This window comes from Cannabis sativa, chromosome 3, assembly GCF_029168945.1.
Source record: "Cannabis sativa cultivar Pink pepper isolate KNU-18-1 chromosome 3, ASM2916894v1, whole genome shotgun sequence".
In the NCBI taxonomy this organism is placed as follows: domain Eukaryota; kingdom Viridiplantae; phylum Streptophyta; class Magnoliopsida; order Rosales; family Cannabaceae; genus Cannabis; species Cannabis sativa.
In genome coordinates, this window is record NC_083603.1 from 37,259,939 (window position 1) to 37,271,835 (window position 11,897).

The 11,897-nt window shown below is 39.4% G+C and overlaps 1 protein-coding gene across 1 annotated transcript; it reads right to left on the reverse strand.

The window, feature by feature from the left end:
• Positions 1-2,703: 2,703 nt before the first annotated feature.
• On the reverse strand, positions 2,704-3,075 carry LOC115702199 (E3 ubiquitin-protein ligase SGR9, amyloplastic-like). Its single transcript, XM_030629649.2, has one exon. It carries the CDS (start codon positions 3,073-3,075, stop codon positions 2,704-2,706), a length of 372 nt encoding a protein of 123 aa, XP_030485509.2.
• Positions 3,076-11,897: the final 8,822 nt, after the last annotated feature.

The following is an 11,897-nucleotide window of genomic DNA, read 5'->3' on the forward strand; positions in this document are numbered from 1 at the left end:
AAGTTTCCTGTTTCTGGTCTGATCTGCTGCACCAGCATCCAAATCTGATGCTGCAGATCGTGTTTTCTTAGGAAAGTTTTTGTACAGCTGTAGATTCGATCTTGTGACTGTCTCTATGGTTTCTATGTTCTATAAATAGAGCCTAGAGAGCAACCATTCGAATTAGCTCTTCCATTATTCATTTTTTGTATTTATCTTATTTGAGAGAAGAGTGTTTCTTTGTGATGTGAGAGCCTAGTTGTTCATCTAGGTTCTAGTATTTTATATATTAGTTCTTACTCTGCCTAGAGTTTGTTAAGAACGACTTGACTGAACAAGAGAGTGGTCTTCGGGAGAAGACTTGGTGAAGCCTTACTTTGGGAGGAAGTAAGCACTTTTGTCTTCGGGAGAAGACTTGTTGAAGCCTTACTTCGGGAGGAAGTAAGCACTCACACTTCAAACATGAGGGCGATTCGGGCTTGAAGGTGTTTCAGAAGTCTGATTCATAAAGTGCATTACAAAGGATTGCGACAATCATTTAGAGGGAGTCTAAACTTATTTAAGTCAATTTTCTTTGTAATTGTTGATACTTTATTAATTTATTTCATTCACTGGGCGTGGCCCCGTGGACTAGGAGTGTTCAGGAGAACACTGATACCACGTATAAATCTCTTGTGTCAAGTTATTTAATTTTCTGCAAATATTTTTATATTCTGCCTGTTCTGTTTTGTCACTACAAAGCTGGTTTCTGCAATAACAGAATTATTTTCTGCTTCTGCAGATGTATACAGTTTTATATTTTCGTATATATAATTGACATTTGCAACAACTTGGTTTTTCAATTGGTATCAGAGCGGGACACTAAACTCTTAGTGTGATCATTTTAACGTTTTCTTGTGTTTTTGCAATATGTTTCCGTTTGTAGAAGGAACTTCTATTGTTCGCCCACCACTCCTCAATGATTCAAACTATCCTTAATGGAAGGTTAGAATGAGAGCCTTTATCAAGTCTCAAAATGAGAAAGCATGGAGGATGGTTCTTTCAGGATGGTCTCCTCCTGTTGTGGTAGATTGCGAAGGTAATTCTAAATTAAAATCTGAACTTGAATGGTCTATTGAAGATGATAAATTGTCTGCTTATAATACCAAAGCTTTACATGCTATATTTAACGGAGTAGGTGAAGGTTACATTAAGCTTATATCTTCTTGTGAATCTGCTAAGGATGCTTGGCAAATTCTTCAAACTCAGTTTGAAAGAACATCTGATATTAAGCGTTCTAGATATATTATGCTTCAGACCAAATTTGATGATCTTAGGATGTGTGAAAATGAAACCCTTATTGAATTTTATGAAAGGCTATTTGATATAGCTAATTAATATTTGGCTCTTGGTGAAAAGCTTGATTAATCTGTTCTTGTTAGAAAAATTGTTAGAGTTCTTCCAAACAGGTTTGACACTAAAATCTGTGCTATGGAGGAAGCAAAAGATTTTAGCAAGATGAAGGTGGAGGAATTAATGGGTTCTTTGCGCACTTTTGAATTGAATCAGCAAATTAAGCAGAATGACAAACCCAAGTCTATTGCTGATAGAGGTAAAGGTATTGCTTTCAATGTTGCTGAAAAAGAAACTTCAGATCATGAAGAAGATGATGAGATTGATGTTTTAACTAAAAACTTTCAGAAATACATGAAAAAGATAAGTGACAAAAAGAATTTTCCAAAATTCTCCAAAGGTAATACTTTTTCAAAACCTTCAATGTCTAACAAAAAGGGAATTCGGTGCAGGGAATGTGACGGTTTTGGGCATATTCAATCCGAGTGTGCAAACATTTTGAAAAAGAATAAGAAAAGTTTCAATGTCACATGGAGTGATGATGAAACCGAAAGTGATGAAGAAAATTCTGAGAATATTGCCTTAACTTCTGTTATAACTAATGTGTTGTGTGATTCATAGGTGAAAGCTAGACTGGTATGTTTGAATAATATCACTAAACAAGAAGAATCAGATTCTGATGATTCTGATATTTGTGAAGAGTCTCTTGCTGAATCATACAAAGTCATGTATAAAAAGTGGATTCAAGTTACTATTGAAAATAGAGAGTTGATTAAAATGAATAAAAAACTGTCTCATCAAATTGAATTGTTTGAGTTAAAAATAAAAGAATATGAGACAGATTCTTGTGTTAAAGATGGAAAAATCACTCTCTTAAAGAAGGAACTTGAAAATTTTAAGAAAAATGTTCAAGTGCATTACAAAGGATTGCGGCAATCATTTAGAGGGAGTCTAAACTTATTTAAGTCAATTGTCTTTGTAATTGTTGATACTTTATTAATTGATTTCATTCTCTGGGCGTGGCCCCGTGGACTAGGAGTGTTCGGGAGAACAATGATACCACGTAAAATCTCTTGTGTCAAGTTATTTAATTTTCTACAAATATTTTTATATTCTGCCTGTTCTATTTTGTCACTCGAAAACTGGTTTCTGCAGTAACATAATTATTTTCTGCTTCTGCAGACGTACACAGTTTTATATTTTCGTTTATATAATTGACATTTGCAAAAACTCGGTTTTTCACTTTCTAAAAACAAAAACAAAACTTGATATATATACCTAAAAAAACAAACATAATAATTAGTTCATTTTTAATTGCAAGAATTTAAAAAACTAACAATGAAAGTTGAATGTAATTAAACTATCTCATACCTACAAATGGGACAATATTTGCTATAGCCACTTCAGGATACATTCGCTATGATATGGGTGTTTACAAGGAAGTTGTGTAACTTCTTTAGCATCATCAACATTCTCACAACAAATAGTACATAAAAATATTTCATTGTTATTAACAAACTTCTCCAATTTTTCGATAGAGTCTTCACTGGAAGCTACAAACTCAATTGCAACATCTTCCAATCCATCATCGCTATCACTATCTGGATCACTGATATTATGTTTAGGAAGCACATAAACAAAAACATTAATGTCAACTCTAACAAAGAAATTACAATAATCATCATTCCACATTCGTAGTGCGTACTCAACAATCTTATAAGTAACATGATACACAGAGGTATGGAGATGTGTATCACTGAGCATTTAGTTAATGGTTTCTTTTTCATCCGTATTGTCACTCTTCATCAACTTCTCATGTGGAATAGAAATAATGTGATCGTAACAAACTCCACCATCAATGTCGTGGTCCAGCAATGATTCTCCAAATTCTTCGTTTGATTGATTTTCGGGAATACGTGAAAATTTAGCAAATAGGTGAATTATAAAAAAAGAATGGCCCATACTATCTATGTTGATGTTGTTAATAGTATCAACTGATTCGATCTGGAATGACGGATCACCTACAACACTCGAGTACTTGTACTCATCTTTTCTATAACAGTTCTACTCAAGGATAGAGAGTGTGGATGTAAAGAGACCACACACAAATATATACACTAATATTAACCATTATAAATAATTTTTTTCTATATGTTTTAAACTATTATAAATAATTCGCATTTTTTTTTAAATTTTTCCGGTGATTATAAAATTTTATACGAATAAAAAAAATAATCTTCAAAGAGAATACATATTGAAATTAGTGATCTTGAGAAATGTCAAAATTTTCACATCAGTTGCATTAAATATTAATATTGGAACTGCACATTATCATTACTTATGAATATAAAATAATAGTTCTTTTTTTTTTTTTGAAAAGTATAACACTTTTGTAACCTTCGAAATCAAAATTTGACCACCTAACTATTAATTTAATTAATTAATGTCTTATCATCTTGGAAAAATAAAAATTTGCACATTTTTTTTACAAATATGCGTGATACATATTTATAAAACAATGTGAGCAAATGAAATTTATTATTTTAGATTTTTTTTTAAAAAATAAGTGTAAATATATTTAAAATATAATAATGACATTTTTTTTATTTATTATATGTCAGAAAAATAACTTTGAAGTACAATCATTTAGAATAGAAACTCAAAATGTGATTGGTTCAGTGTTTGTCAACAATTTTTGAATGTTAAAATATTTAATCTATTATTGTTACAGATTTTGAAAATATAATGGCATTTTTGTTTAAAGTACTGTATATTTGATCAAAATATAGTTGTTTACATTGTGAATAATAACGCAAGCAAATACAATTGTATTAAGTTTGAATAAAAGCAGTACAGGGCATTTAAGATAAGAAAAACCTAAGACTGGTTACAAACTTGTCTTCACAAAAATGCCACCAGGGGCAAACCATTAAGTCATTCTCCTAAACTAAGGATGAGAGGGGAAGCCGATGAACTCAAGAAAGACCGTCTGCACGTAGCTCAGAAAAAGACCACCTACACATAGTTTGAGAAAGACCGGCTACATGTAGAGAGCCTTGATCTCTGCAATGACCTCATTCCCCTCATCATCAGAAGATCCCATTTCCTGAAGCCGAGGTCTATTTCCCAACCTTAGGAAATTTTTCAACACAGGAGAGAGGCTGACGCAAAGATCTACTGGCACATGTTAGGGACTTGGGTTGGTTGGATTCTCTGATAGAAACCATGCCAACTTCCTTCCCAGATCCACCTGAAACCATGCCAATCTTCCTCTGGAATTTTTCATCAGCCTGAGGAGGATCTTTGAGATCGCTCACAAGATCTATACCCTTTGGGATCACTTGTGATGTTCAGCCGTGGCAGGCTTCGGGGTTCCCCTGGTTTGGATTGGTTGGAAGCCCCACAACCCTGGAATCCATCGTTTCCGGCTCTGGTTGAGGCTTGAAGTCTGTAGGAACAATTGGAAAATGGTTGGTGCATCTAGGTATTATGAGTTTGAAAGGATAAACTTCTGAACTCAGAAGAAATATTTTGGCAGGAAGGAAGTAATCCATTCTGAAAATGGATTTCACTAAAGAGCCAGAAGATTTGTGAAAAATGACAAGCCTGAGCTGCCCTATTATACATGAAGTTCAGTGACAAGAAAGCGAAAGATTGAGAAATCTAACGGTTGGAAATCGTGCAGAATATGAATAGGCGATTCATAATTGTTATCCCAATTTTTGCACTCTGACGTGGCATCACGAGAATGTTGACACGTGGAGTCCACTTGGAACATCTGCTCGGAAAGACAGGCCGAGCAGGATGCCTCGCTGGCGTATCCCGAGCAACATATTCAGCGATCCGCGCAGAGCACCCAACACTTAGCGAATTCATCATTCGCATCATGAGTCATCAGCACAATCTCTATAACTCAAGGATCAATTTACGTGGATATGACATACACACAATCCCACTATTAGTGTATTCAGCCTCAATCCCACGATCCTTGTATTCAGCATTGATCCCACGATCTTTCTATTTATACGCATTGTAACGGGAGAGGAAACTCTTCCTCCTCAAGCTTCCTAGCCCTATAAATAGTGATGCATAGGAAAGGGGGTCGAAAAGCAGTTGAGCTAAGACTATACTATTATCTAAGAATTATATATGCAAAGATACTGTTGTAAGAGCTATAAGAAAAGGAATCTTTCTCAGTGATCTTAAGTCAATACAAATAACGAGGATTAGGCTATTACCGAACTACTCGGGGTTGAACCTCTATAAAATCCCTGTGTCTTATTATTGCTTTATCATATATCTGTTACTATCTATCGTTTATCACTTATAAAATAGACTCATTGTCGTTGGCTAAAAGCGAAGTCAACATTTTGGTACTTTCATTGAGAGAAGGATCACGAATCGCTCTTTATTCAATATCCTACTGCCTATACGATGGTCCAAACTCGTGGAGGCCTGACTGATCCAGCAAATTCACAGACATTGGATCCTACATCGCATAACCCAAGCAGTTCAAGGGTTCTGCCTGCTGTTAATCCTAAACAGCCGGCAAGCGTGGGGAATGGTGAAACAGTTCCTATTAATGGAATTGCGCCTGGTGTGCAAGAGACTGGGAATAACAGTTCCGCACTCAACCAGGCATCCATAATACGACTGTTTTGCCTAGAACCAACTCCCACACAACGATCGGAGATGCCACCGAATTACAAAATCTCAGTGACGCGCTTAGACTCATGCAGGGTCATAACAACACTCTACATCATGATCAGGACGAACTGCATGTTGCGGTGAATCTCGCGTTCGACGAACAAACCCGTATGTTCGCCAAAGGGAGAGATAAAGAAATTGAGGCATTAAGGGCTCATCATGCAGAGATTGAAGATCGTAGTCGGTAAGCCATCGTGCTGATACGAAGAGCCTACCGAACTATAGGTCAGCAATCGCCAAACGTCATTCCCCTTGGAGAAACGAGAAAGGATCCAACGATGAATGCTTCCCAGACTGCTAATGGTCAGCCGCCCAATCCCCGATCACGAGTTTTGCTCGTGGGCCCAGCGGTAGGCGATTGGACCTTGTCTGGTAATTCATCAGGAGGAGTCATACCTGATGGCTCCAACCAGATCAATGGTACCATTCCACCCGTCACCAAGCGAATCAATCGCTAAGGCAACCGGGATCTTCTGTGTTCGAAAGGTTGGGAGCAACCCATGACCTAAGGAACAATCTAAACAGAAGGAGGGGAACGGACGAACAAAATATTACGACGATTGTCCAGCCTGGAGCCCGTACTCAAATCCCTGCTCAGAAAGATGATGACGTAATCCAAGTCGACCAGAATGCCGAGCAGGTCAGCCCAGTCGTACAGGCACAACTTGACGAATTGAAAAATATGTTTCCCGGCATGGCTGGACAACGTGATAATGATCTTGAGTTAGACAGAGCACGCGGAACTCCTTTCTCACCAGAGAACAATCTCCTGCAACTACCCCACAAGTTCAAAATGCCGACGTGGAAGATGTATACGGGGAGAGAAGATCCCCTTTCCCATCTCAAGTACTTTGAAATGCAAATGGATTTGCAAGGGGTACGAGGAGATGTATGCTGCAGAATCTTTCCTTCCACTCTATCGGAAGCCGCTCAGCAATGGTATTTAAAGTTGGCTCCTAAAAACTTTAGTTCATGGAAAACCTTATCTTCGGAATTCCATGCGCAATTCTCCTCCTCACGCCAACTCCCATTGCATTTGGGAGATTTGGTCGAAGTTAAGCAACGACCAGGCAAGCCACTACGGGCATACATTAACAGATTCATGACAGAAGCAACCAAAGTTTCATGGGTAACCGAGGATGGAAAGTATCCTCCAGCCAGAGCCCAGACAAGGGAAAAACATTCCCAAGTAGGAAACTTCCCAAGGCGAGGATGAAGATGTGGATCCTCGACTTGGGGACCCAAGCAACAATGTTGGACCTGTGGAAGAATTAGAAGAGATCGAGATCGATCCAGCTATCCCGAGCAGAAAGCTAAAAATTCAAAAAGGTTTGTTGCTCGAAGTAAAATCAGAATTGATAAAATTTCTGAGAGCAAACCTAGACGTTTTTGCCTGGTCACATGCGGATATGGTCAGAATCGACCCTTCTATTATTTCACATGTTCTGAATATCGAACCCAACTTCTGGCCAGTTCAACAAAAACAAAATTCGTTGGATAAAGAACGAGCAGTAGCCCTGAAAGATGAAGTTGAAATGATGCGCAACAACAACTTCATAATTGAAACTTTTTACGCGGCTTGGGTCACGAATCCTGTACTAGTACCCAAGCCGAACAAGAAATGGCGAGTCTATATTGATTTCACACACCTCAACAAAGCATGCCCTAAAGACTGTTTTCCACTTTCAAGAATCGATCAGCTCGTAGACGCAACAGCAGGGCACGAAATATTAAGCTTCATGGACGCTTACTCAGGCTACAATCAAATCAAAATGCATCCACCAGACCAAGAACATACAAATTTCCAAACAGATATGGGTCTCTATTGTTACAAAGTCATGCCGTTTGGTCTAAAAAATTCTGGAGCTAAGTACCAAAGATTGGTAAACAAAATGTTTAAAGACAAGATCGGGCGAAATATGGATGTGTATGTGGATGACATGCTCATCAAATCTAGAAAGGCTGGGGGACACATAGATGACCTGGAAGAATGCTTCAAAGTCCTCAGAAAATATAACATGAAGCTAAATCCCTTAAAGTGTTCCTTCGGAGTCAGCTCGGGAAAGTCTCTAGGCTTCATCGTCAATGCTCGAGAAATTGAAGCCAATCTAGAAAAGATTCAAGCCCTCCTGGATATGAACTCGCCAACAAAAACCCAAGAAGTGCAAAGCTTAACTGGTTGGATCGCTGCACTCAGCAGATTCGTGTCAAAATCAACAGACAAATGTGTCCCATTCTTCAACATCCTGCGAGGAAACGAATAGTTCGAGTGGACAGAAGAATGTGAAAGAGCTTTCGAAGAGCTAAAGGCACAACTTGCAAAACCTCCCGTACTTTCAAAACCTCTGCACGGCGAGGAATTGGGAATATACCTAGCTGTCACGGAACATGGTGTAAGTGCCGTGCTGATTAAGGAAGGGAATAGCGTACAACACCCAGTCTATTACATTAGTAAAAGACTCATTGAGGACGAGGGCCAATATCCGTTGATAGAAAAACTCGTCTACTGCCTTATTCTTGCAACAAGGAAGTTGAGGCCTTATTTCCAAGCTCATCCTGTTCGGGTATATACCAACCAGCCACTATGACAAATACCGCAAAAGCCAGATGCTTCTAGACGGTTACTCAAGTGGGCAGTAGAGTTGGGTCAGTACGAAATCACTTTCCAACCCCGAACAGCAATCGAAGGCCAAGCCTTGGCCGACTTTGTGGTAGAATGCACAGGCAAAAAAGAAATCATACAAGAAAGCAACCCCGAGCTAGCACCAATACCTCAGCCAAGTAACAATGAGGACAAACTGACCTGGAAACTACATGTGGATGGGTCAGCCACAGATCAACTATCTGGTCCAGGGATTGCCCTCGTCACGCCTGGGGGGCAACACCTATCTGCACTCAAGTGTGGATTCAAAGCATCTAACAACAAAGCCGAGTACGAAGCTCTAATCACTGGACTAAAACTAGCCTAGGAGATGAAGGCCGAACACATTGAAATATGCAGTGATTCACAGTTGGTGGTAAATCAAGTATTCGGAGAATACGAGGCTCGGGGAGAAAAGAAGATACCATATCTCAGAAAAATACACAATCTGCTCGCACAATTCAAAAGCTACGGTCTCAAACAAATTCCAAGAGAAGAAAATACAACTGCAGACGCGTTAGCTCGATTGGCAAGGAGCAATGTAAGTGACAAAGGGAACTTGGTTCCTATCCAGTTCCTCGAAGAGCCTTGCATCATTGGCACAAAAGAAATCGAAATGATTGATACATCCCCAAACTGGATGACGCCAATAGCATCCTACCTCAACTCTGGGAAACTCCAAAATAACCGAAATGACGCTCAAAAAATGAGAAGGAAGGCAGCACGGTATATCATAGTAGAGGGAGTCATGTACAGAAGAGGATTCTCAATGCCATTGCTCAGATGTGTCACTCAAGACGAAGCTACACGACTCCTATTTGAAGTTCACGACGGATTCTGTGGAAATCACGCCGACGGACAGAGCTTATCCAAGAAAATTCTAAGGTAAGGTTACTTCTAGCCAACGATGATTGAAGATTCGAGAGCCTATGTTAAGAAGTGCAAAAAATGCCAGATATTTTCAAAGATACCAAGAGCTTGGCCCAACGAGATAACACAGATGCAAAGTCCATGGCAAGAGGCCTTTTTCCATTTGGGGAATTGACCTGATCAGAAAATTACCTAAAGGTAAAGGCGGAGTGCAGTACGCAGTGGTAGCAGTTGACTACTTTACTAAGTGGACTGAAGCCGAACCACTCGCAACCATTACATCAAAGAAAGTTCAAGAATTTATTGTGAGAACATCATATGCCGGTTCAGACTACCGTACAAAATAGTCTCAGACAATGGCAAGCAGTTCGATAGCCAATCCTTCACTTATTTCTGTGCGAACCATGGTATCATCAAAAGTTTCTCCGCAGTGGCACATCCTCAGGCAAATGGTCAAGTTGAAGCAGTCAACAAAACCTTGAAGGATACACTAAAGAAGAAACTTGAAGATGCCAAAGGAAACTGGCCAGAAGAACTTCCTGAAGTTCTATGGTCATACCGTACAACGGAAAAAAGGGCGACCAGTCAGACACCATTTGCAATGGTGTACGGTTATGAAGCTATGCTGCCCGTCGAACTCTAGCCACCTTTTCACAGAAGATTGACGTACGATCAAGGTACCAATCACATACTCCTTGCAGAATCACTTGACAAAATCGAAGAAAGACGAACAACTACAAACTTAAAGTTGATGGCCCATCAATAAAAAGTAGCTCGGTATTTCGACAAACAAGTGAAAGCTCAGAAATTCTTCGTGGGAGATATGGTCCTGAGAAGGGTATTCCTAAACACCAAAGACAGTACAGCATGTGTACTAGGACCTAACTGGGAAGGACCATATCAAGTGGTCGAAGTTCTCAACTCCGGAGCATACAAATTAGGTAAGTATGACGAAAAAATGAAACTCATTCTAGTACCACGGTACTGGAATGGAGAACATTTAAGAAAATACTACCAATAAAGTACCAGGTCCGGTGACCACTTTAAGTACTAAATGAACATTTGCTTTTAAGTGAATGGCCTTCTGGGCAGACTACGTCCAAAGGTTTCGATAAAAGAAACAAAGTATTCAGGTCGGGTGACCACTTTGAAGCACAGTTTCTTATGTCTGCAATTCGTTTTATTTCATGTTAAGCTAAAAGATCAGATTAGATCAAATAGCTCTGATGTAAGTTACTACGGTAACAAATATACTTTTCGATCAATAAATGAATAAAGATACTATTTCAAAATTCAATTGAGTCGAAAAAATCAGCATGTTTATAATTTACCATACAATGCGTACAAAAGGTTTGGTCAAACCCAAAACATCGAACAGATAAGCAATATATTTGTAAAAGACAAGTGACCAAGAGTCATACGTCTGCTCGGTTACTTGGGGGCCACCTATACCTGTACAAAGCATTTGGTAAAAATAAAACAATCACAATTGCATGACTATTATAAACAGAGAATGAAATTCATTTAGGATGAAAAAAGCACGTAATGCCGGGATTAAAAAGCTGCCCGGTCAGCCCGTTGTCTAAAAAATGAAAAATAATTCCAAGTTTAAAGACCGCTTGGCCGGCCTGATGTCTTAGAAAAGGCCCTGAGGCCGAATATGATATATATTTATATATCTAAAAAGGAGATAAAAAGAGAAGTGCTTAAACAGCTGGAGTCCCAAGTTCTTGGTTCGATTCTTCTGGGCCAATCGGAACAGGAGGATCTATTGTTTGAGTGGGAGGAGCATCAGCAGTCTGACCGGAGGTTGAAGCAGCCGCCTCAGTTCCACCATAATCCACTTGGGACGCGCAGTACTCAAGGTACATGTCCTTAGCATCGCCCAAGTAGTCGAAGTTTGCCCGAGGATTAGCCTTCCAAAAATCAAAGAAGAGCTCGAGACCGGCTGTCTCCAAGGAATTGACCTTCTCCTTCAACCTGTCCACCTCGGCCGAAAGCTCCCCCTCCTTGGCGTCCTTTTACTCCTTCATCCGATGAAGAACTACTCACAGAAAAGTCCTCTCATCTTGAAGACTGTTTACCTCAGCAGATAAGATCTCAATGGTCTCCTCAAAACGGTCAGCAACCTCGAGATCCTTAGTAAGTACAGTGATTTTCTTCTTAGTGGCAAATAGCTTGTTGTTGGCTTCACCCAACTCCAACCGAACAACTCCATCTTCCGCCCTGGCTTCTTCAGCATCCTTCTTGGCCAAGTCCGCCTCCGCCTTCAAGGTGTCGGACAGAGCTGCGTTCTTGGAAGCAGCAGACTTATCCCGAAAGTAAGTGTAGGCCAACTTCAGACCGGCCTGCACAAACAGAAATACTT